This window comes from Vitis vinifera, chromosome 2 (genome assembly GCF_030704535.1).
Source record: "Vitis vinifera cultivar Pinot Noir 40024 chromosome 2, ASM3070453v1".
In the NCBI taxonomy this organism is placed as follows: Eukaryota; Viridiplantae; Streptophyta; class Magnoliopsida; order Vitales; family Vitaceae; genus Vitis; species Vitis vinifera.
In genome coordinates, this window is record NC_081806.1 from 4,252,680 (window position 1) to 4,278,311 (window position 25,632).

The 25,632-nt window shown below is 35.1% G+C and overlaps 3 protein-coding genes, 2 long non-coding RNA genes and 1 pseudogene across 5 annotated transcripts; 3 read left to right on the forward strand and 3 right to left on the reverse strand.

The window, feature by feature from the left end:
* Window positions 1-1,294: 1,294 nt before the first annotated feature.
* LOC109124259 (blue copper protein 1a-like) lies at window positions 1,295-1,839 on the reverse strand. Its single transcript, XM_019226224.1, has 2 exons — window positions 1,677-1,839; window positions 1,295-1,596 (listed from the first exon to the last, which is right to left on the reverse strand). Exons 1-2 carry the CDS (start codon window positions 1,837-1,839, stop codon window positions 1,295-1,297), a joined length of 465 nt encoding a protein of 154 aa, XP_019081769.1.
* Window positions 1,840-3,905: 2,066 nt separating this feature from the next.
* On the forward strand, window positions 3,906-6,732 carry LOC100244459 (guard cell S-type anion channel SLAC1). Its single transcript, XM_002275179.3, has 3 exons — window positions 3,906-4,426; window positions 4,983-5,788; window positions 6,192-6,732. Exons 1-3 carry the CDS (start codon window positions 3,944-3,946, stop codon window positions 6,562-6,564), a joined length of 1,662 nt encoding a protein of 553 aa, XP_002275215.1. The 5' UTR covers window positions 3,906-3,943; the 3' UTR covers window positions 6,565-6,732.
* Window positions 6,733-6,837: 105 nt separating this feature from the next.
* Window positions 6,838-8,721, reverse strand: LOC109124261 (protein neprosin-like; annotated as a pseudogene).
* Window positions 8,722-10,951: 2,230 nt separating this feature from the next.
* On the forward strand, window positions 10,952-12,494 carry LOC100259839 (uncharacterized). Its single transcript, XR_787780.3, has 2 exons — window positions 10,952-11,550; window positions 12,004-12,494. It is a non-coding gene; the product is annotated as an uncharacterized LOC100259839 (long non-coding RNA).
* A 583-nt stretch (window positions 12,495-13,077) lies between these two features.
* On the forward strand, window positions 13,078-14,172 carry LOC104881867 (uncharacterized). Its single transcript, XR_787779.3, has 2 exons — window positions 13,078-13,371; window positions 13,793-14,172. It is a non-coding gene; the product is annotated as an uncharacterized LOC104881867 (long non-coding RNA).
* Window positions 14,173-17,263: 3,091 nt separating this feature from the next.
* On the reverse strand, window positions 17,264-24,183 carry LOC100242735 (protein TPX2). The gene is made up of 18 exons (XM_002275059.5): window positions 23,769-24,183; window positions 23,231-23,386; window positions 22,830-22,907; window positions 22,159-22,312; window positions 21,666-21,774; window positions 21,053-21,103; window positions 20,257-20,354; window positions 20,076-20,151; window positions 19,929-19,991; window positions 19,713-19,796; window positions 19,482-19,540; window positions 18,697-18,775; window positions 18,546-18,611; window positions 18,400-18,462; window positions 18,167-18,244; window positions 18,034-18,078; window positions 17,840-17,946; window positions 17,264-17,738 (listed from the first exon to the last, which is right to left on the reverse strand). The coding sequence occupies exons 1-18, from the start codon at window positions 23,947-23,949 to the stop codon at window positions 17,720-17,722; spliced, it is 1,566 nt and encodes a 521-aa protein (XP_002275095.2). The 5' UTR covers window positions 23,950-24,183; the 3' UTR covers window positions 17,264-17,719.
* Window positions 24,184-25,632: the final 1,449 nt, after the last annotated feature.

Here is a 25,632-nt window from a genome sequence, read left to right on the forward strand (position 1 = left end):
CATAATAATAACATTCCGTAAAAGAGAAGAAATAAAATCAAAGAATATATATGATGAAGACTGCAATACTTTTAGACCATGATCATGGCCAGAATACAAAATACCTACGATGAAGCTGCTGATTTGGGGTTGGGTTGGGACTGGGAGCATCATCACCATCCGAAGGTGAAGCTGCTGGAGACACCAACTGAGGGAGAACAGTTACGGCAAGTTTCTGGTTTCCGGCCTCACAGTGCTCACCAACTACGCAAGTATGCCATTTTTTCCTGCCGTAGCAAGTGTATTTACATCATTGCCGGTTGTTAGAGCTTCAGTATCTGCGGGCACCACAGCCTGTTGGAAGGCAGTTCCATTACTCTGGCCCCATTGTGGGCTCCCTTTGGGTAGTTAAAAACTGCACCATAAAAATTTGATTAGGTCCGCAAGTATTTGAGTACTTTGGATTTCAAAATATTTCTAATAAAATTCAACACTATTTTGGGGCCTGACAAAAGACAATGCTTAGTTTATAAATGTTTGGTAGATTTTTTAGTAGTGAACCAACGGAGTTTTCTCCGACTCGGAAATCTTTCTTTCCCCTCAGCCAAAGCCTGATAATCAAAATCAATCCAACTATTTTTTGTCCCCCACAATGAGTTCATTTGCCAAAGCACAAGGAGCATGAACTGCAACAATGGCTACATAATCAACGCTTGCTTACAGGCCATTGGAAATATTTATCAGATGTAGAAGTCTTCTTCGCCTGCTTAGTTCACCTTAGGTGGTTACTGGCATGCTTATTCCAACGGGCTGAAATGGGTTCTATTTATAGAGTTTGGGATGAGGAAACTGGCCAGCTAGGGGCGGCACCGTCGCCTATGGGCGTGCAGCGTGCCAAATGTTTATGCCAAGCTCATTTTAACTCCGGCAATGCTGGTGAGCATGTTAAAATAATGGAAAAACATTAAGCTACAAAATTTGTTTAATATGTTTATTAGAAATTTTAATTGTGTTATACGTTGTGATTTGATGATCAGCTCATGGTGAGATAAGATCCTATTTAGAGTAGTCTATTCTTAATATTCACCATCTAGAAACTTAATATGTATGAATCTTTTAAACGCAACATTACCCATTAATGACCAAATCCAGAACAGTACAAAATTCAGATTCATTAAGAACATAAACTACAAACCACAAGTTGGCAAAACCAAACAAGGCACTTCTAAGTTCAAACCAAGAAGATGTAAGAAAAATGTTTGCATCACTTCATCCAACACTAAATCATGACTATCGAAGCATCCCTCCGTGATATCTAGAGGCAGTGCTTGTATTTGCGGCTGCAGTAAACCGGGGCTGAGGGGGCAGGAGCCGGTGAAGGTGAGGGCAAAGGTGACAAAGATCCCAATTGAGGTTGCACAGTTATGGGGAGCTTCATGTTTCCTAAGGCACAGTGTTTGGCAACACCGCAAATGTACCATTTATTTCCTGGGGTGGCAAGGGTAATCACATCATTTCCAGTGGTAAGAGCCTCATTTGCAGGTGGGATTGAGCACTGCTGGAAGGCAGTTCCATTGACTTCGAACACATTGTGAGCTCCCTTCTTGTAATTAAAAACTGCACCAGGATTTTGAATAAGATACAGTAGTGAATATATTAAAGCAACGTAGTAGAAGTGTTTAGAGAAGCTTATTTACCAAGCTTGTCACCAACTTGGAAGTGCTTATCCTGAGCCCAAGCCTGGTAATCGAAGTTGGTTGTCCAACCAGTGCTATCTCCAACGATGAACTCCTTTCCCAGAATGGAAGGAAGAAAAACTGTGGCCATGGCAATGATGATGAAGGCTTTGGTAGAGGCCATTAGTGATTTTATCGAATCCACAGACTCTATACCTGAGATGGGTTTAATTCAAGTGCTCGTGCCACACAGTTGATGAGGTGCCCATTTATAGGCCAAGTGATCGTGCAATGATACACAGAAAAAGACACTGGAATCCCACCACCTTGGGACGGCCGGGCATGCCCAGTTCAATTGCTATCAATTTTTGTAGTTATTTCTATGGCCTGTTGATTTGGTCATCTCTCAATTCTCAGGCGAGGTTGAGCTCTAGGCAATTATAATCAGACTTGTTAAATCGAATTTGTCGGTTGGATTTGTAATCAGTTTGAAGTTGGATCTTAATTGGGCGGCAGTTGGATTTTGAAGGACTTGAACTCTCCGAAGAATATGTGGCTTGGTCTAATTTGTGAAGGAATGAAAACAAATTGATGTCTCTCCCCTCTTCCCCTCTTCTCCTATACTTTTTTAAAAGATTAAAACAATATTGCTATTAAAAAAATTTATAATTATTGATCCATAATTGTATTCGTTATCAGCATTCAAAAGCGGCAATAGGATCAACCAACATATATCATCTAGCAGTAGACTCTGCTAATATATGGCATCAACAAGGACATCAATGTTTGGTTTTTTTTTTTTAACTATATTTATAAGAAAACAGCCTTAAAATTTTCCTCCCATGAATAATTAGAAATGATTTAAATAGTGATGTTTTTTTGGCCTATGTTTGGATTATGAAAAAGTACTACAAAAAGGAAAAAAAAAAAAAAAAAAAAGGAAAATGATTTTCTTATATTTGATTTTAATGTGGATAATAGTGAAAAAAAATCAAATATAAATAAATTTAATTAGAAACTTATGTATTTTTAAATTATTTAATTTTTAATATAAAAAAGTTAAAATAAATAAGTGAATTTGAAATAGTATATAAAAATAATTTATTAAATTTAGATCTAATTTTTATTTTTATTTTTTTCTTTTCTTTTACTTTTCTCCTCCATTACCTATCCTTCGTATTTTCTCTTAATTTTTTTTTAAATTAAACATAACCTGAAACTTTCACATTCAACTAAATTTATTATGCAATAGCAATATGGGATAACATAATATCTCTATTTTTCCACTTACTTATAATTGCTATTGTTAGAATTAAGTCCAAATAAATTTGATACACCTTATTCGCTTAAATAAATATCAAGTCTATATCAATAGTAGTTTAAAATAGTGTTAAGAGTTTTGTTTTCTTCCTTCAATTTATTGACTTCATGTTTAAGTCCAAAAAAATAAAGCTACCCCAATCCCAATAGGAGGTATATTTATTGGGAGAAGTGTGAAAAAAAATAAAAAAAGCCTCTAAAAAAATTAAAACCATTCAAGTCAAAGTAGTAGCTTAACGATTATGGCCTAAAGTTACATGAAATCCTAGGATTCGACTAATCTGAGGCCTATAATGTGTGGAAGAGCTTAACGATTATGTTAGTCTTTTAACCTAATCACTCATTGCCAATTTTATATGCATATAGCTAGTAGAAAATTTGATGGTTTTATTAAATTGCTTAAATAAGGGCCTTGCAATTTCTTTCGACAAGTAGTGTTCTTTACTGAAGGATGAATGGCCTATTTCAGATAATTAGTGTGATAAAAAAGTGACCCGAGACTTTCTTTTGGCCAAACAAACATGACTACAAGTTGACATGTATTGATACTCGCTTTGTTGCTTACATGGTTACATGTAACCCTGTCTTAACATTTGAGTTCCTCCCTTCTGAACTCGTGAAATTAAATGCTGAAAGCTCTCATCTTCTTCCAAGCTGATCACTCAGTTCCTAATACTAGGAAGCCCCTAAGCCACAAATATTTTTTATTTGCTCTCACGAGATGCATGTCCCTCGAAAGATGAAAGACCCACCCTTTCTATAGAAAGTATTGGCTCCCATTTCTTCAACCAAACAACCACCACCACCTAAACAAGTACAGCTTGTTCTCCCTCTTCTCGTGACCCTTTATTCACACGCATACACCATGTAAAAATATCATATATAGGGTAGAAAAAAAACCAAGGACGAGGACAAGCTGAAGGACTCTGAACTTGGGTTTAGTTTGTTGAGCCTTTGAAGAAGCAAACATGGACAGAAGACCGACTTCTCCAAGCTCTCTTGAGACTCATTTTGTAGATATCCATGAAGTCCTCCCTGAAGAAAAGGAAGGAACAATGGCGGATAAAGGGGAGAAGCCACCAAAAAGGCCCAATAAGTTTCGGGACATGAAGAGATCCCAAAGGAATTTCAGCAGGCAGGTCTCGTTAGAGACTGGGTTTTCAGTGCTTAATAGAGAGTCTAAAGCCAAAGATGAGAGGCGTGTTCTCAGGAGAAGTGGAAGAAGCTTTGGAGGTTTTGGTGCTACTAACCGAGTTGGTGGGGATGGAAGAAAAGGAGACTTCAGTATCTTCATGACAAAGTCCGCTCTCACTAAGCAGAATTCCTCATTACCTTTGAGAAGGGAGAGTGAGTTGGATTTTCAGAAAAATGATGGTTCGGGAGTTGATGACTCTGTTCCTGCGGGGAGATACTTTGCTGCTCTTAGAGGGCCTGAACTAGACCAAGTCAAGGTAATATACTGATCTTTGCATACTCTACTTGTAAAATGTTTCATTTCTCTCCGGATTGTCTTCCATGGCGCCATTGCTTGTTGCAATGATGATTTGTTGGGTTGTTGAATATGAAAATGTGAGTAGTACTAGTTTCATGGCTAATTCATGCATAAGTGTTAGAGGTTAGTAATAAGACTTTTCAGATCTCAGAAACAGTAATCAAGACACCTTCTTTTTCTGCAACTTTTCTCACTTTTTGGTATAAAAATGAGTCTCTAAAAATCTTATAGGCTTCTTCTCATTTTCATCACGTTGACCAAACCATAGAAGCTGATATCATTCTACTTTTATTCTTTTTTTTTCTTTGGTATTTGTTTCATTATAAGAATTGGATAGATAAGTAGTAAATATAGAGGAAACCCAATCTGTCTCAGATGCTCATGTTTACTAGATCATGTTAAAATTTAGGAGGATCTGGGGGGTGAGTGAAGATCTTCTGTTTGCCTTAATCAACATTCATGTGCCCTAATTTTTATTTTTTAATTTATTTTATTTTATTTTATTTTTTGTGCAGGAATCTGAAGACATTCTCCTCCCAAAAGATGAGCAATGGCCCTTCCTACTTAGATTCCCAATTGGTTGCTTCGGTATCTGTCTAGGCCTTAGCAGCCAAGCCGTCCTATGGCGTGCCCTTGCAACAAGTCCAGCTACCAAATTCCTCCATGTTACCCCCTTCATCAACCTTGCTCTCTGGTTTCTAGCCCTAGCAGTTCTTCTCTCTGTCTCCTTCATCTACATCCTCAAGTGTGTGTTCTACTTTGAAGCTGTCAAAAGAGAATACTTTCATCCCGTCCGAGTCAACTTCTTCTTTGCCCCCTGGGTTGTCTGCATGTTCCTAGCCCTCAGCCTTCCATCCATTCTTGCTCCTAAAACCCTTCACCCTGCCATTTGGTGTATCTTCATGGCACCTTATTTCTTTCTTGAACTTAAAATCTATGGTCAATGGCTTTCTGGGGGAAAGAGACGTCTCTGTAAGGTAGCCAATCCATCTTCTCATCTCTCAGTAGTTGGAAACTTTGTGGGGGCCATTTTAGCATCCAAGGTGGGATGGCAGGAAGCTGCTAAGTTCTTGTGGGCAGTTGGCTTTGCGCATTATCTCGTGGTGTTTGTCACATTGTATCAGAGGTTGCCTACCAGTGAAGCATTGCCTAAGGAGCTTCACCCTGTGTATTCCATGTTTATTGCAGCGCCGTCGGCTGCAAGCATTGCTTGGGAAACTATATATGGTGACTTTGATGGGTTGTCGAGGACTTGCTACTTCATTGCATTGTTTCTCTATATATCACTGGTTGTTCGGATCAACTTCTTCAGGGGCTTTAGGTAAGATTTTCCTCTAGTAAATCTATAGCCCTCAAAAGTCTTAATTCAGTGGCCTAGTTTACCATACCAATTTGAAAAAGTCCTACATTTACAACAGAGTGATTATTGTTTAGGAGTCTTGTAACCTAAAGCATTCAATAATTTGGGCTTGGATCTGGCTCTTCAGAGAGTAGGCAAAATTTTCATTAGTGTGGATTCAGTGTCAATTGGCTTAATTAGTGCCCTTGGAATTAATCAAAAATATATTTCAATGTTGCATCCATTGATCTTGGATAATTTGTAGTAATATAACTGAATTTCATCATTCTTGACTTGCGATATTTACAAGCTAATTCCACTGAGACGATTGCCCATGTCCTGAAATTTTTTCTTGCCCATTTTAACATGACCAACATGTTTGCAGGTTTTCAGTGGCATGGTGGTCTTACACCTTCCCCATGACAACAGTATCAGTGGCAACCATAAAGTATGCAGAGCAGGTCCCTTCAGTTCTAAGCAAGGGCCTTGCAGTATTTCTTTCATTCATGTCATCAACAATGGTCTCAGTGTTGTTCGTCTCTACACTTCTACATGCCTTTGTTTGGCACACCTTGTTCCCCAATGACCTCGCGATTGCCATTACAAAAAGAAAACATGGCAGGGATAAGAAACCGTTTAAAAAGGCCTACGATATAAGGCGTTGGACTAAGCAGTCTCCTTTGTCCTTTGTTTCAGCCATGACCAAAATTAATTCTGCAGACAAGGGTTTGGATGAGCAGAAGGAAGCAGAGCACTGAGACCCATACTATATACAACCCTATTACCATCCTGTCTCATTAATACAGTTCCTTGCTGTCAACCTACAATTCTTTCACATTTGTAGCAACATCAGAATGCAGACTTCTTGTAGATAATCAATTCCAGGGAATGATGAATAAATCTAGCAGTTTGTTCTATTAATTTAATCCCAGCATCAGTTGTTTACGAGCCGATAAAGATGGCATTCCTTTGAAGGAAAAGCATTGCGCCAAACTTGATGAGAAGAAAAGAGGGCTGATGACATTTCCATATTGTTCATAACAAGAAGTTGTTTGCTTTATCAGTACTCAATACAATTAGGACCTCCAGGTCCACCAAACATGGTATTATATCTGAACACATCATCCCAAAATTCACAGTAATTTGCATAATAGCAATTTGGCTTGTTGGGAGTCAGTACCATCGATATATTTTCGGGTTCTGTTAATACATTTGATCCATCCACAAATGCAATATTGCTTACGGAAGCAGTTTTAAAAGCGTTTTTAGGATAGAAATGTCCGCTGCCCATTTGTGGGGAAGGCTGATTTGGAGGGCTATAAACCTGTCCACCGAACTCTAATTCTGTTGCATGATCCGCCAAATTATTGAATAGTGATCCCGGCCAATACCCAAAATTCACAACCCCTTCAGAGTTGCGTACTATGAACCACCAATTTCCACTAGCAGGATCCTTCCATTGAGAAACCACATAAAGCTTGGAGTAAAAATATTGAAAAGAAAAAGCAAAGCAAAGAAACAAATTTACCAGTAAATTAGACCTTACCTTGAAAACTAGAGAATTTACGTAATAAATGGATCCACCATAACCAGAAATGCGAGTAAAGGGCATGCCCATATAATATTGTCGAGTAATTTGTACGAAACCAGGGCAGAGAAGATTGAAGCAACCAGTTTTTTGATGACCATCCGCCTGTTGGTTAATGCTGAGCTTGTTACTAATATGTTGATCAAATGCATTGTGTTAAAGCATATAATGTTTTGAAACTTACAGTCCAAGAACTAGTTAACCGCGGTTTGTCGTCGGAGTACAACGATGGGATAACCTACAGAAGACGAGCAGACTATTTATCAGCGGAAACCTATCAATATTCCTTGACAATACATGATTTATACATTGTGTTGGTACTTGGTAGCCTTCACAACTGTGAATTGAAAGAGGAACAAAGATTAATACTAACAAATATTCCTAGCTGTATGCTGTTCAGACGGTCTGAATCTGCATTTCTGATGAACTGAATTGGTCAGCAGAAACGTTCGGTTTCCAAATCTCTATAAACGATCTGGCTCCATAGAAGTTGGTAGGCCGGTCTCTGAAGGTCTTAACAGTTGAGAACTGGATAACAGAAAATGTTGGGCTTTATGTAATTCACACAGTATTAGTAACCGGTGGTTCATTGATACAAATAAAACATTAATTTTACTCACATGGTATCCTCCCTCGTTGGATGGAGCTCCATATGATGTTGATAATGTTTTTGCGGCTATCAGATCTTTCTTTCGAGTCCTTCGAACGGGTACCGTCCCATGGGGGCATTGAACTGTTTCAAATTTCACAGGTTCGATGGGCAAATCACTTGCAGGTTTCATACCCTTTGGGAGAGAACTAGGCTCCATCTGCACACACATTTAGCAGCCAAACATAACATTAAGAAGTGCCGCCTTGACTATATAGAAGATGACTTGTAAACGAGCTGAGAATAACTCTTGAAGAAATTAATTAAGAAGAGATTAGAGGCACCTGAATGGTATGATTTTGAAGCAATGGGTGATCAAATGCGAGTTGCTTGTTGATATCAATACAATCAACAGTACTGCCATCCTGGGTCTGTGAAAATACATGCTACAATTGATGGTCAAGTTTATTTATGACGCTAAAAATTAAGAAATAAATTTTTGCAAGAAAAAATTAAAATTTAATTTGAAAAACAAAACCTAAATACTCTTGACGGGTGGTTTGTTCAGGAGCTTGAGTTGCCGTTCCAATTCCAAGTCTTCATCTCTAAAAGCCTTTGCTTCTTCTCCTCCACTTTGCCCTACTAGAATCAGAGCAGAAGCAACTAAAATGGTCACCTTGAGACTCATCCTGGCTACCAAAGCGGAACAAGCATGAAAACCCAGTGTGTGTTTAACTTGCCTATGCTCCATTAATGCTGGTTAGATATAATTTAAGATGGAGATACATCTGTTTTACCTTTGATTTGAGATAAGCATGCATTTAATACGGCTCTATCCAAAAGCAGGCATGCATGAACGACAGATAAAGAAAAATAAAGTCAATGGAGATGGAGTTCCCAGGCAAGGCCAAAAATTAATTAATATGAGGAGCCATATTAAAACAAAAGAAATTAATAATTAATTAACATAAAACCTTAACTTTAAAACACTTCAATTTTGAAATACATGCAATGCTTATATTTAATATTGTGGTGTATGACTAGAAGCTTTAATCCACAAATTATTGTAATAACATAAAATAAAAATAAAGGATTTCTTATTATTATTATTATTTGTGAAAAGATATATATAAGTGGAAATGGAACGTATTAAAGTGATTCATCCAAGGTGTTATAAGTGTTTCTAGAAACAACTAATATCAATGAACTAAAAATCTAGCTTAGTGGCATAGGTTTCAAAACCATAAAGCTAGTTTATTAATCAAAGAACTAATTTTTTACATTATTATTACATGTGCTAATGACCAAAATTTTGTGGGTGACAATTCCTATTGGTACGTAAATCATATTTGTACCGTGTCAAAGAATAAACATTCTATTAAATAAGTCAACCCAATCACGACATAAATAATAAATAATTTAAAAATATAAACTCAAAAAATCATAATTATTAAACAAATAACATGTCATATGTCTATTTAATTAATTTAATAATCAAGTCCCCTTATTTAATAATTACGAAGAGTTAAGTCTTATATAAAATTATTTGATTAATGTTCTAGTAAGACATATTTTTATAACTTGATTGATATATGAGTTAAAAGCAAATTTAAAATTAGTTAAATATGTGTTAAATAGTTTGAAATTATAATTAAGTTAATCCAATATGATTATTAAATGAATCGGTTCAAATCAAAATCATATTATGTAAATTGATCCAAAAAATATATCTATTTATTAAACAAGTTAAAATGAATTTAACCCACAGACGATTCTAATCGACCTGAACTTGATGCATAATGATGCAAAAAATAGGCAACATGATGAGCCGTGTCTCTCTAGTCAATGCATGTACACTTGGGAGTGATGGGTTGAAGGTTAGCTTGTGGACATACCAACCCTTTTCTTCACTCATCAATTAATGAATATCATGGTGCCCATGGGCCCTACTTCTCCCACTAATGCATGACTTCGTCTCCAAGTAATCAATGAGTTGCTATATCTAATCAAAATTACAAGAGAATAATCAATGAGTTTCAGTGTTGGTGATCATGGAGAAATGCAAGTTCTTGGCTCAGACTAGTTGAATTTTGGTGAAGCTTTCTCTACTCAATTTCATGATTGTATTCCACTTGGTTTAGGAATTGGTCGTGTTATATATCTTTCTGACGCCCATAATGATGATGATGATGACCATGCTGACGATGGAGATGAATACAAGGACGTCTCCGGTGAAGGTTCAGGGAGAGTCGAAGATAAAATGGAAACATTGATTGCTGCATCTGAGGCACCTGCGAGTCTCCGTCTGATGAAAAATTCAAGTGGCAAGGCTCGCCTCCATTTACGACTGTGGCACTGATAAGTTCAGGTACTATATATCCAAAACTTGGTTAGTTTCCAATTAATACGTGCATTCTCAAATGCTGTATAATTTCCTCATTGTGCGAGAGTTTTTGCCATACTTGTGCTCTCTCTGTGTCAGCACTAAGAATTTGATTGCAATTTATCCTATGGATTGAAATTTGGATGAGATTTTGACAAGTCTGATGTCTTTAACATTGACTTTTGAATTTGTCATAACCCCAAGGCTAAAACATAGAAGCTTTAAGGCTTGACATAAAACTTATTTGAAGTAGCAATTAATTAAGTTAACAAAAGGTCTTAACAAAAAATTACCTTTTTCATACGAAATTCAAAAATCCAATTACGAATATAACAACACATATCCAATTAAACTAATATCAAAATAAATAAATTTCTCCAAATCTCTATTACCCATGGCCGGCCATTAAGTGAATTAGTCTTAACCACCCTAAGCTCAATATCATAAATGTCATTTGCTATATTTAGACTTGGCCCCTCACCTCTATGTGCTGGCTTGCTAACTTGTATAGCGACATTTAATTTTATTTTTCAAATTTTGTATTCTAATTCCCCATTTGAACACTAGGCTTAACAATGGAGTCCACAGGACTTGGATAATGCCCAACTAGAATTTGACGGAGAGTTGGTTTTTGTAAAAGAAAAACTTGCGCCTGTTTGGGAAATAGTGCAGGGTGGTGCTTGAAATGAAAAATAGATTGAAATGACGGGTGGATAAGAAAAATATCATGGGCAGTCGAATGAAAAAAATCCCCACAATTGACCAAATGGGTAGTGCTTGACTTCAGCTGTACGTACAACTTCATCCAAAAACCTTCAAATATTCCTCTCTCAGCATTAATTGTTCACCAACCGACTCAGAGAATCGTGACAAAGAATGGAAGAAAAAGGATTAGAAAAACAAGAGGCGAGGGGCCACCTTTATCTGGGCGGAAGGTGGGAGAATTAATTGACATAGGACATGAAATTTATACGGAAACTGAAGTCACTTGCAAAAGAGCTTCTGTCGAGTTTGCACCTTACAAAATTTAACTCCCACTTCCACTTCCACTTCCGCCATCACTCCACTACATAGTACTGAGACTTTTTTTCAGGGTTGTTCAGTTTCTACTCTCCAGAGAGGGTTGCAAGAAGCACCGCCATCATCAACAGTCTCCACTATGAGGAGATTCTTTGGAGTTGAGAGTTGAGTTTGTCTTCTATTTATCATTATCATTATCTTCTTCTTCTTCTCTCCACGCCACTGTGACATGTTTTTACTGGCTTGCTTCTTCATATTTTTTTCTCCATGAATGGTTCTCCTCTCATGCCCTTTCTCTATTTGAACTGGAAATTATGCTCTTTTTTTTTTTTTTTTCCTTTTTGAACTGTTCATCTCCTTGTTGGTCTTTGAGTCTTCTTCAACCCAAAGAAAACCCTTATTCTATAGTTTCAGTGCCCTCTTTTAGAGAAACAATTTTTCATGCTAACATGTTTGAAAACCTAAAAGAGAGACTCAGTGAATAATGGTGAAACATGAATAGGCGTCTTTAATATGTCTGAACAGTATTTTTGTCGGGGTTTTCTTCATTTTCATTTTTTAAAATCTTATAGCTACTCTGGGAACTCAATTCCTTTACATGATTCTTTCTGATTCAGGCGTTCCAGCCGTGCTTGATGCAGAAGTGGTCAACATATTTTGCTTCCTAATAGCTGCAGCCATACTAGTTGCAGTAATGGGATTCACTCTAATATGGTGCGCAGTTTGCCTTCCGTCTCCTATACCAAGACCGGCCTTATCAGCAAGAACTCCCCTACTCAGGTATCTTGGTGTGGCTACCATTCGCCCCTTTCGTTTTCGAGCTGGGACCGAAGACCCCTTTCTCGTTTAGGGTTTGTTGTATGAACATCAATAAAATTATGCATTTAGCATAATTTCTGGGGAGAAAAAAACCCTTGTTTCCAGCGTTATAATATTGAGATCTGGGCTGTCTTTAGCTGCTTTGATCCAGCTTTTCCGAACCTTTTACTGGCAAAATGTGCGCCAGATATGTTAAGGGCTTGTAGTGTATGGCCTTTTTACCGGGCTGTTTTTGGCTGCTTGTGGATGGCTTTTCTAAACCTTTTTACTGTGTGGTGGGTTCTTTTAATTTCAATTTCTTCAATATAACTGTTAGGTTCTGAATAATGAAATACAGTTGTAGAATTCCAAAACACAACAACGCAATGGACTGCATCCTGGGCAACAAGCAAAACTACTGTCACCTGTGCAGTAATACTGAGGTGATTTGGACTCTAAATGCTAACATGGCAACATTTAGATACTCTTAAATAAAATTAAATTCATGGGTCCCTTTTGTTATGTACTCATACAAATGAAAATGAGAGCAATATATCATCTTTAATGGTCATGACCAGTGCAGTCTGCCACAATTCAATCTGTTGGGTACCAAAATGGACTACACAATTCATCAACAAAGAAACTGCTGCATGCAAATGGGTATAAATACCATACAGTGAGAATTCAATTTCCGGGAATTTTAAATTTCAAAATAGGAGAGCCATGATTCTTTTCCCTACGCATTTATTGCTACTTAACCGACATGCAGACTGTGACAAAAATAAAAGAGAAAAGGAAAAAAGAAAAGAGCAGGTGAGACTCGAGAGAATCACCTGGTCTGAGCAGCAGGTGCGGAAATTAATTACATCCGACATGAAAATGCCACCGAAATATTTCAGTTTCCAGTGGGTTGAGTACTCTCCCAGTGAAAAATGATAAAAATAAAATCACTTCTACAGAATTACGTGCGAGAAAGCAAGACATGTGTTACAACTTTGGACATTCACTCAAACCCTCTTCACTCTCACCCTCCACTTCCAGCTCTCATATCACTCAAGCATAGACCATTTTTCTCAGAAAAACAGATATTGTGACATCGCTCCATTTCTTAGGTGGAGTTGGGAGTTCAGGAAGCACGAAATTCAGTCATCAACATCGCTGTAAACTTGTTTGGAGTACAGGATTGAGTAAGTACAAACCTTATATCATCTTCATTTTCTTCTTCTTCTCTCTTGTGTGATGTATGGTAGCTTGTTTTTATGTAAGCTTCTCCTTGCCCTTTCTCTATTTTCTGTCAGTCCTTCAAAACATGAAGTTGAATGTTACGGTTCATCTTGAGCCAGCTTTGGCCTGTGAATTGCCCTTCAGAAATCCATGGATACCAAAATCTGGGGATCAACACCTGCAGTTTTGTGAATTTGAATTTTTTTTTTTTTTTTTTTTGAGTTTCATTTCATTTAATTTTAAATATAAATAAGAGGACCTCAGATTTCGTCAAATTAATGGGCATATCTCTTTGTATATGAACTATATTTATTATCATAACGAGTACTTTTATGATATTTCTATTATTAGGAATTAATTCCTGTGTGTAGCGGTTTCCATCAGGGTGTTTCCAACCATGGTTGATCACGGGGAAGCCACAAATATACTGTGCATCGCATTCGTTGCAGCGATACTTCTCGCCATGATGGCATACAGTCTATTTTGGTGCGGAATTTGCGTTCGATCTGCAACACTAAGGCCAATTGATATAGCAAGAGCTCCACTACTGAGGTACCTTGATGCATCTGGAATTCGGGGTTTTCGGTATAGAACTGGAGAAGATGACCCTTTTCTCGTTTAGAGAGGAGGTCATGTGGACATGCAAGGGCGACTGTGTATCCATCTAGCAAGCATGAAGTTTTTCCTTTTTTCCAGAAAAAAAGCCTTGTAATAAGCCTGGTAATTAGGGTAACTTTTTGAATAAAGACTAGCGTTATAATTCACCTTCTTGTCTTTACTTGCTTGTGACTTGGCATTTCTCGACCTTTTACTGGGAGTCTTGTCTATATGCACGTACGCTTTGCTTTTCAGCGAAATAAATGCATGCTTATCTCATATATATTAAGGAAATAGGTAGGAACTAGGTTTAATTCAAAACAAAAATATTTTGATTTTTGGACTGATTCAGGGCTATATGCTGCAATTTGTTTTTTCTATAAAATTTAATACATTTGTGTTATGTATATGCTTAGTTAAGTAACTGGTCATATAATCTTGCTCAATGGGTGATATCACTGTCGACTCAGCACCCATGGCTGCCTTCTACTGCCTCAGCATTCATGGTTCTTCCCTTTTTCCCATTCTTTCTTCCTGAAAACACAAATCCTGAACTATGTAAGATGATCATTCTAATGACAAATCCTTAATAAGAAAAAAAAAAAAAAACAAGTAGAAAAGGAAAATGAGTTCTCCATGACTATGAAGTTCTAGCATGCCATGGGGATTCGATGGTAGTTCTGCAAATAAGAGATTCATTAATTTAGAGCTGGTCAATAGGATTAGTCTAGGGACAAATCCAATGTTATTTAGGATTAATAAGAGAATTAATTCTACATAGGGCTTGCTCATGGGAATTAATCCTAAGTACGTCCCAGTTTTTTAATATAACAAATATTTTAATAAAAATAAATCTAAAAATTGTCTTTTATAAAGACTTTTTGTGAACAAAAAAAGAAAAAAAAAACTATTTAAATGGAAAGTCAATGTTCATTAAATTATTTCCAAAAACTTTAGCATATGAAAATCGTCGCTAAGAAATTAAACGATTATCTTTTGTATTTGTAAATGGGAAAATTTTCTTTTGATGTTCTTATTATTATTTTTTTTTTTAAAAAAGAATAGAACATATGAACTCATTTAAAATCAAATCCATAAATTTGAATTTCCCTAGACATTACTTCTTAATACATTTTCTTCAAATGTCTTATACACTTTTTTGAAAGTGAAAATAAAAATAAAAATAAAAATTTATTTATTTGAAATAAAATTTATCATTGTGAATTTGAATTTTAAGCTAATGCTAGTTCTTGATATATGCTTATTTATGTACCCTTCATTTAGTAGGTCTTTGTTAAGGTGACTATATGGTTTGCATCGAAATTGCTTCAATCTTTTAACTTAGAGGCTTTTCATTATTTGCTTTAAACGATTTAAATTTAAATTATTTTTTTTAACATTTTTTAAAAATTATTTAAGAAATTATTAGCTTCGAAAGAATTATTTAAACAATTATCTCCTTAGATTCTTTTTCTCTCTTGTTTTCCCTTGTTTCCCTTCTCATTGTCTTGATCTTCAAATTTTTATTTTTTTATTTATTTATTTAAGAAGCCGAAGGAAGAGAAGGGAAGGGAAGGAAGGAAAAGAAAGAAAAGTGAAAATTAAAAAGAAATAAGATTAAGGTTTTAGATGGATCATATGTATATTTGATTTTGTTTAAAAAAAAATGGTGAATACACAGAGTTTAGTGAATGCACTTAATTATTCTCATTTTCTATTTGGAAAACATGTCACATTAATTATTGTCTTAAATTTTTTTTATACAATTTTAAATTTAAATTTTACATCTACATGAATTAACTAATAAAAAATTAAATTTTACTCTAACAAAAGAATATATTATTTTCTTAATAATTTAAATAAGACGAAAATAGAAATTATGTTTCAATTAATTTTAAATTATATCTTAAAAGTCAATTGAAAGATTTTAATTTTCCTATTAATTTATTAAGTCTTTACAAATCAATTGATAGATAAAAACTAAAATTTTAAGTCAAAAGGATAATTTTTTTTCTTCCATTTTTAAGTTTATCTTCAAAAAAAAAAAAAAAAAAAACCTATTTTTTTATAAATATTAAGACTTGCATTTTTATTTCTATATATTAAAAATATAAATATAAATATAAATATAAGTTTTCAAAATGAATTATGTGAAGCAGTCTATATGGTTTAGGGTTGCTTGGTGTGTTATAGAAAAGGAGAAAATTTGATGCATTATTGAAAAATATTACTTATTATTAAAAATATACTAATAGTATTTATATTAATATTTTGTTATCATCATTATCACAAATTGTTATTATTATTAAAAATAATGAAAATATTACTTATATTAATATTAAAATATTAAATTATAAATAATAAAGTGAATAATAGTAAAAACGATAACAAAATAGAAGAAAAGAAATGAAAAAAAAAAAACAAAATTGAAATGGTAGAAAAATATTAAAAATTTGTCAAAATTACAAAAAATAAAAATGAAATTGTAGAAAAAATATATTTTAAAAAAAAGTCAAATATCCTTAAAAACAATTTAAATAAGAGGAAATTACGGGTGGAAACAAAAGGAGGCTGTGGAATGTAAAAGGTAGGGAATATTTTGGGGATAAAAACAGTGTCTTGAGAGAAAAATTCAAAGGAGTGCATTGCCTGAAAAAATTTCTAGAGAATGTTGAGAGGGAAAAATTCAGAAAGAGACTTGGGATGCATTGAACTGAAGAAATTCGATCGGCAAGGAAGATAAGGCCAAGGCTCAATATTGTAGAGAGCATGAAGTGAAGATTAGTTGTCCAATATCACAAAATGTTAAGATATTTTCCATAAACACAAAGACTACAAAGGATGTAGTCTTCCAATTAAATATGAAATCATATTTTTTTTTACAACCCATGTTGTTCTACACAGAATAAAGTGATATAGTCATATTGTAGTTTGATAAAAACTTATATTTTATCTAGCTACCAAAGACAATATGAAATAAAGTACAATGTCCTGCATTATTTTCAGTCTCCATGTTTATGGAAAATAAAATACGTATATAACACATTGTGATTGATCCTATCATTTTGTAGATACTGTAGTAGGACCCTTCATTTATACTTAGCTATTAATAAATTTTAGTTTGTAGCAAAGTGGCTAGTAATTCAGCTGAGTGCTTACATGGCAATTTCAGCTCATGTGTGCAGCAAACTGGCCAAGAATCAAATGCAGGAAATAATGCATAGAAATTTCAATTGAAATGTCACTAAGGGAGAGAGCTTCATGGAAATGTAAATGTTTTTGTATACATTTCTTAGATGTAACCATTACATGTGTTGTTGATGCTACAAGATGGTGGGAAGATGGTTTTGAAGGGAAGAGGCCTCGAGGCTGTACAACACTGGCACTCACATTTTTATTGGGGAATTAACTGAGACTCACAAATCTTGAGAAACATGAAACAAGTCAGTCTAACTCCTGTCAGAAGATCAGTCTTCCACCCGCCCACCAAACCCTCAAGACCCCAACCATCGAGAAAAAATAAAAAGGAAAGATTTTTAAGGTAAGATGTAGGCTTCAATGGATCTTGTATACAGAAGCTTGGCATTTCTGAATTATCATGCCACCATCAATAATAAGAGTATTTATTCATCAGTCTTCCAGCTATCAGAAAAAATCTAAACTCTGATGACTAAAGCAGACCACCATTTTAGACGATTAGCTCTCTTTTTACAGTCAGCGGATGCCCAAACTCCTGCAGCAATTTCATGGTTGAGTTCCGAAGAAAAGATCAATCCTATGTCCTGAATGTAGAATGTCGAACAAAAAGAATAATCCTGTTTAGGCTTACACTACCTGCTTATCCCAGATTTAGTATTGATTTCGTTGATGCCTCCATTGCTTCCACATTGAATCTGAACTCCCCTGGACTGGGGCAGTTTGTCTTTCACCAGATATGCTATCTACAGGTGGAAAGCCTCTTCAATGGAATAATAATAATAACATAAATTTGCATACAATTGGTTCTTCATAAAAGATGACATGCTTACCTCATTTTCCGGTTGGGAAAAACCCAATCTATTCTCTTTTGAGCCCTTATGCCATACAACAAATAATTCAATAAAGTACTTGAGAAATATCAGAATGCATAGCAAAAGACATCATTCAATAGATGAGAAGAACCTTTGTAGATACACAGGTAGGTTGAGGCACTTTGAACTGAGAATCATTTTTCTGTTGAAGTTCAGATGTCAGGGAAAGCTGTCATTCAGCCAAATGGGTGGAAGAGGGTGAGTTGTGGACAACCTTATAGTGACAAAGCAAGAAACTTTTTGCCTATATTCAACTGTAGATTTTGGAAACAGGGGAAAGAAAATTATTACAGTAGAACTAAAATATATTTGTTTAAGGTTTACCTTATTGAAAAGTTCTATTGGTGGATTATGCTGAGCCCTCTTCTCTGTCTGGAAATTAAATTCCTGTAGTGAAGTTAAAACATGATATTATTCAAGACAGTAGCTAACAAATATTAGCAAGTAGAAATGGTACAACCAGTTATTACCAATGGCACAGTAGTTTCCCGCTTGCTATTACGGAAAACACCAATATCTCCTTTGCTTGAAAATATCTGTATACAGACATGAAATAGCTCCACATCGGTAATTTCAAATATTGTAATTGCAACAATATGATCTATATTAACAATTTCTTACCTTCTTATTAAGAGGACGAGCTTTAAAGGTGCGCACTGTTTCACATGCATCCTGCTTTGGAGCATCTGTGGTGTTTGGTCTGAAGAATTTCCAAAGTAACCACTATTATTGAATGAAAATAGTACTCTGAAGACAATATCAAATGTAAATTGAGATTGGATTCCGAAGTAATAGATTGGACTTTAATAACTGCTCTAACAAGGCTTCTATTGATCACCAAAACCTAATAATTAATAAGAGCCTACTCTGAAGACATCAATCATGAAACTTTTTGCCAAAGAAGTAAAACTAAATTTTTGTGTAGATGGATTTTGTTTCTTGATCCAATTACACATGCCTAGAAATAAACCTAGTCAAGCATCTGAATGGTTGACTAGGTTTCTATTGATAACTGCTCTAACAAGGCTTCTATTGATCACCAAAACCTAATAATTAATAAGAGCCTACTCTGAAGACATCAATCATGAAACTTTTTGCCAAAGAAGTAAAACTAAATTTTTGTGTAGATGGATTTTGTTTCTTGATCCAATTACACATGCCTAGAAATAAACCTAGTCAAGCACCTGAATGGCTGAGCCTGAATAAGAAATTTTGCAGCTTGTATGGAAAGAAAAAAAGATGAGAAGCAACAGATTACCAGTAAACAAATTTGGAGAACAACTAATAGAAGTACCACAGGAAAACAGAGAAATACAAAAGACCGACAAAGGAAACAAAACCATCACAGATAGACTATGTCTACATGTTTGAATTTGAAGTTGGAAAAATGGTCCTCAGATAGTCACCTTCTCAAATCTTTGTTCCCATTTTCTGGAACAGAGTTAGTACTAGGTTTCTGCAAGCCCTGCAATGACAGAAGTTCAGTTCCCTAGAAATGATAGCATAAAAGAAAAACCAAATATAGTAAAATAGGGTAAAATCATAGTCCTGAATATCAGTGTCACAGATTAACAATTGATCTACCACTTCATGTGGTAATCTAAATAAAATTAAAAAAGAAAAAGTTAATGAATAACCTTATCAGGGTCATTGCAATGAAGTGAGGAAGATGAACCAGTTGTGTGTTGCCTAGCCCTCTCCGAAGTCTTCAGGTGAAATTCCTGAGAAGCAATGTGGAAGTGTAATCAGATGCGTGAACAGTATGCAAGACACCTGTTTCCCAAAAGCCATCATCTATACTTGTACAAAAGAGAGATTTTCGTCAGTGGACAAGAAAGATTGTTAGGGCTCACTTGAAACTCTGGCAAGCGTGGAGTGCTCTTTTTTGGTAGTGGTAATGAAGGAGCCTCAAGAATCTGCAACTCAGAAGTATAAATATCAAGAGGAAAGGAAACAGAAGATTTATAAAGAAGCACATTTTCTTGAATGCAAATACAAACTTTTCTGTTTAATGGGCGTGCTTTGAATCTATGCACATTCAATGCCACTTGGTCTACTTCTGTATGATGCTTAGACCTGCAATTGGAACATAGAATTTGTGCCCTGCAACCTGTTAGGCAACCTATGTTTTCTGTCTCAAGATATGGTCAGAATAGTAACATCAATCTGTCAAAAGTTCACCTCATTCTTTGTGTCCTGTATGCTGTCTCAAGATTTGGCTCTCTTGGAATAGTAAGCTTCAGCCTAGCCTGCATGGAGTTTCCATCAATGGTGGCATCCTGCAAAAAGCATCAAGTATTGAAAACCTTATCATGCTAAAATGTAAGTTCCTGCATAAAATCCCACAACATGAATATCCCTGCACCACGACAGCCTTCAAACCCCAACCCACCTCTAAAAATCCACTCTTCTAACGATTGACAGGGAAACCACTTTATGAATTTATGCATCAAACAAATCCAAATGGTGAGAAAATCGTATCTACAAACCCAAAGTTATACTTCTTCCCAAATATTGCAACTTATGGACCAAAAAGGTCCTATCAAATGTGCCTCAATAGCCAAAATTAAAAAATAAATAAATTTAAAATTAATTAAAAAGAAAAAAGAAAAAGAAAATAAATCTATTCTTGAATAGGTGGAACAATCTAATTCTTCTAATCAAAGCACGGTGGGAAAGAAACAGAAAATTTTGGATTGAAGAGTATAAAATTATCAGTTTTTGTTTTCAGATACAATTTTGATATTTTTCTAGGTCTAGAGATGCAACAATAAGTCTATACATTTTATGGATGCAACATTTTGTGAGCATCATTTGGATCTTGATAAAAAAGTATGAAATATAATTATTATAAAAATGAAAGGAAATGGAGCAAAAACTATTAAGTACTATGCGAGGGATGAACAATCAAATGCATAGGAGAAAAATGAAATATAAATTGAAGGCAAGTCCAGGCATCCTGCATTAGCTAACATACCTTCTTAGGCACCTTATGAACCAAATTTGTTTGTTCCTTTGTATCAGCTACCTGTTAGACAGAGCATATAGATACACTTGAGTGGATTCCTTTTATATAAGCTGTTCTTCAAAAGGGGATTTCTAAACAATAATCATGAGACTTTAAAATAATTTATTCTTCTAATTACTAGCACCAATCAACTTATATGTTCTGCTTGTATTTGTGCGCCTCTAAATTGGAAGTATGAAATTTCAATAGCCACCACCTAGTTGCCTGACTACCCAACTTACCCGAAACCAACACATTAAGATTAGGGTCCAAGAAGTACCCACCAAGAAAATGGTTAGATAGTATATCTATGTTGTTCTCATATAGAAGAGAGCTAATAAACCAATAATGTGGTCAAACTGAACTGCAAAATGTTAGGAAAAATTGAATAGCATGTATTTATATAGTAATTCATAATTAGCAGGTGAAACATTGTAGACAGGAGTATTCCATCAATTAAACAAGTTTCTTAGGAGAAGCTCATTAAAGAATTCAACATATTCAATATATAAAACTTCTGTACAAGTTCACCAAAATATAAGCAAATTAAAGGAACAAGAACAGGGAATAACAAATTAAGGACCTTAAACAAGTGGCCTCCCTCTAGTTTCTGCCTCTTGGCAGCTTGACTTTCAACCCCAGAAGAATTAATGCAGCCTCTCTCATTATTTTGAGCCAATAGCGTCTGGAATCTAACAATTGGCAGTATTAAGTAATTAGAAAAACAAAAGGGCCAGCAAAAAAAATAAAATCCCAGTGATATTGGGTTCCCATATTTTGCCACATATATACCCCCTTCGGAATTAAGGAATAGAAGGTCAAGATCACTCATTTTTTCAGAAAAATACTTCAATATAATAAAGTTAATAAACACTGTTTCAGAAAAAAAAAAATTGTAATTCAAGAGAAGGAACTCAAACTACTGCCTTGAAGAAATTGCATAACAAAAGGGATAAAAGAAAATGTTGAGATTTTATCCATCACCATTAGACTAAGATTTCTTACACATCACTCTCAGAAGAAATGATGGCACAATAGTAAGCCAACTAGGAAAAATAAACCTGTCTAATAATCACCTGAAACTACCAACTTGATGGGGTCGGTTCTGCTTCGCCAGCTGACTTGCTGTCGGTTTCATCAAAGTTGAGCTTCTTGGCAGAACGGACTTGACAGTAGACTTAGTTTTAGCTTTTGGATTATCATTCAACATGTGATTGTAAAATATCAATCCTACAATGAACAATGAAATAGGCATGTAAAAATATTAGAGAATCAGAACATAATCATTCAACACCATTGAACCATGGGAAGTGCAAATAGTTAGTGAGTAAATCTCTTTCAATGAAAGAAAAATACGGTGCAGAGATTTGATAAAATACAAGCAGTTCAAACTCTAGATTGGATGGAATGAACTGCGAGTTATAGTAACAACAACAACAAGAAGAACATTTTTAATTCTTTTTTTCTTTTTTTTTTATAGGTAAATTTTGTCCCCATTGGGACTTGAACCTGGAACCTCCCACAAACCATCCCCATCCCATCCCTTTACCACTTGAGCTAGGCCTCAAGGGCACAATGATAAGAACAAAATTACCATTGAAAATTTAATGTTCAAGAAAATAAAGCATGGTTCACTTCAAGGAATAATTATAAATTGCTGATACATTTTCTAAACCCTTGGAAAAAAACCACCATCTATGCAGAAAGCCTCAGTTCTTACTTTCATCAAGGTAACTAACTGAAATACCTGAGATTGATTCTTGTGCTTGACTATGGACATTTTGTAGGTAGCCACTCTGTAAATTGGTGATCGTTCCACCACAGTCTAGAAGAAAAAATTACAAAATATTGTCAATATATAAGCATTGAGTACGTCTCCCTAAACATCGGTCTGCACCAAGCATGCAACTCAAATAAATCCTATTCATTCAAGTCAACATCATCATGGATGCATTCAAAACCATAGCATAACAAAGATTCTTAAAATTAAAAATCTGTAATTCAATTCAAGAGAGGGAGAGAAAGTTCAAGAAACAAACTTGCACATATTAAGAAAAGGCCACATTACCAATATTGTAGAATATACTACTAGAGAAATGAAGTCCCAAAAAAAGGGTTTAATGATGTTTAAACCATGTTAAATTATACCTCTGTTATTTGCATCCGTTGTAAAAATCTCTTGGCCCAGGGCAACAGCAGAGTCACTGTCAGGTACCACCGCGATCTCCATGTCTTTTGATTTTGGAGAGGTGTTAACATTTCCCAAGAGGATATCCTCCCTCAAAACCAACTTTGCTACAAAAGCTGAAACAGAGAAGATGACCCAAGAAAAGGGAATATAACCCCATTAGTCATCAGAGTTTATAGAAAGAAAGAGAAAAACAGGAGCAAATCTAGAAAATTCACAAAGGACACCACAAAATGTTCCATCAACCAGTTCTTTAAGATTTCATGAGCCTTTGTTTCACATTTTCCCGGTGACCATATTCACTGAATCAAAACTTTGTATTTCCATTAACTCTAACTAACAGAAACAATTAGGAATTCAAAAACAATGAGTGAAAAAAAAAAAAAAAAGTTTTACAAATCAATCAAACAACAAATACATACCAAAATATATATAAAAAAGTCAAAGCTTACAAACAAATTTGAAGAAACTCTAGGGTTTTAGTTTTGAGACACTTACGAGAAGGAGGATAACTCTTTGCGGACTCAAACCAAAGCTCGGCCTGACGCGCCTCCGCCGGCGACTCGTCACGACTAAAATCAAAGTAGCGCACAGCGTCGAACTCGTAATCGAGATCGATTTCCACCGCCACAAACGGCTCTGCAATCTCATCTACCATTTCTTCATCCATATCTCCCATGTGCGACGCCGTTTCAGACAGAAGAGAAGCACATTAATTTATGCCGCCGCTCTCTCTCTCTCTGCTTCTCTGAATCTGATTCTCAAAACCCTCCTTAAAATCCTGAAAATGGGAACTGGATTTCTCGCAGGGTTTAACGATCCAAAATTTTTTTGAATTCGTGGGTCCGACCGATTAATGCAATGGGAGGATAGGGCTGTTGAAAATTTTATTCCGAATATGCCCCTATTTTTTGGCATTCTGGCAGGCTAGGGCTCCTACAGGCTTTGAAATTTAAATGTAGCGGTGAGGGATGAGATCGTCAACTTCGGAAAACATTATATAATTTCTTTGTCTTTTACTCGAGGAACAGGGTTATCGGGGTTTGGGCTCTGTTTCGGGTTGCGAAATTCTGTCGGAGGCTGAAATTTCGGCGGATTTCGGGTTTTGCCCTTGTCGCTCTGCAAAATTGCGAGATTGCCCCTAACGGTTTTATTCGTTTGTCAGGCCATAAAGTGGAAAAGAACGAGGCCGGCAGGGGCCCCGCTCCACAGCACCAGCAAATTCAAACGAGACAACACGGAAGGATAAAATGGGAAATTAAGAAAATCACAAACATCTGTTCAGAATATTTTGTATTAATTTCAGAAACAATTTCATATTTAATCCCGTTATTAAAGCGTGCATATAATTTAATAATTTCCACGTAATCATAGAGTACATTTTTTATATTTAAATTTGAAATGTATCCAATTTTAAAATTTGTTGCAAGGTCAAACTCATAAATTCTTATTTAATGAAAATTAATATTTTTTTTTATAACCGAGCAATCTTTCTTGATCAAGGCCTTAAAACTCGAGACTCAAATATCAAAGTGTTGCATGTCCGATAACAACTAGCACAGGATAAATTTAAGGGTATTGATCGCCCTGCAATAATTAATATTAGGTAAATTTAAGATATTATTAATGGTACGATTTAAATTCAAAATTATCACTTATTTAAACCACACTTCTCAATATTCACCTTAATCAATTGAGTTAGCTTGGTGGATTAATTAATTCTTTATTATATGTGCATCAATTTTTATAAAAAAAAATACATTTAAAAACACAAATAAAAAATAAAAACCCAAATTATAAAATCTAAATTTAATATATTTGCTTATAATAATTAAGATTTTATGTATTTTTTTATCAAAATAATAACTTTGACCATCCAAATATTATCTTTTAATTATATAGATATTATCTTTGACTAATCACATAGTATTTTTCACTTAAAACTACACAAATTTTGAATTATTTTAACATTCCCTTGAAAAAATATTTTTAAACTTTTTTTCAAAAAAGAAAAAGACACATTTTTCCCATTATGATTTCAGAATGGTTGAAGGGTTTTCATCTCATTGATTAGGAGGAGGTACAAGACAAGCCAAAGTGAGGACTTCAAAGCAATTGAATGCCAAAAATGGCCTTGGGTCAATTTCATGGGCACATCGACGAGTCCACATCTATACATGGATCAATTTCAAGGCTAAAAAAGGGCAAAACTTTTTCATTTGTTTTTTTCTCTTTCACAAAGTGGGAAGCTTAAATGCATTAGGGTTTATGGTGTTTTTACAAGAAATGCGGAGAATCTGAGATTGGGATCCCAACAAAGAAAAAGGGGAGGCAGGTTTAAATCCATTCATAAATGCGAATT

Bases quoted from the DNA above. Each gene is read 5' to 3' on its own strand.
- LOC109124259 (XM_019226224.1), bottom strand. From the start codon at position 1,839: ATGGCCTCTACCAAAGCCTTCATCATCATTGCCATGGCCACAGTTTTT. The intron at 1,597-1,676 runs GTAAATAAGCTT...ATCCTGGTGCAG, and splicing joins CCAAGTTGGTGACAAGCTTG to TTTTTAATTACAAGAAGGGA.
- LOC100244459 (XM_002275179.3), top strand. From the start codon at position 3,944: ATGGACAGAAGACCGACTTCTCCAAGCTCTCTTGAGACTCATTTTGTA. The intron at 4,427-4,982 runs GTAATATACTGA...TTTTTTGTGCAG, and splicing joins CTGAACTAGACCAAGTCAAG to GAATCTGAAGACATTCTCCT. The intron at 5,789-6,191 runs GTAAGATTTTCC...ACATGTTTGCAG, and splicing joins AACTTCTTCAGGGGCTTTAG to GTTTTCAGTGGCATGGTGGT.
- LOC100242735 (XM_002275059.5), bottom strand. From the start codon at position 23,949: ATGGGAGATATGGATGAAGAAATGGTAGATGAGATTGCAGAGCCGTTT. The intron at 18,245-18,399 runs GTAAACCTTAAA...GCTGAATGACAG, and splicing joins CAATAGAACTTTTCAATAAG to CTTTCCCTGACATCTGAACT. The intron at 18,079-18,166 runs GTTCTTCTCATC...GTATGGCATAAG, and splicing joins CTACCTGTGTATCTACAAAG to GGCTCAAAAGAGAATAGATT.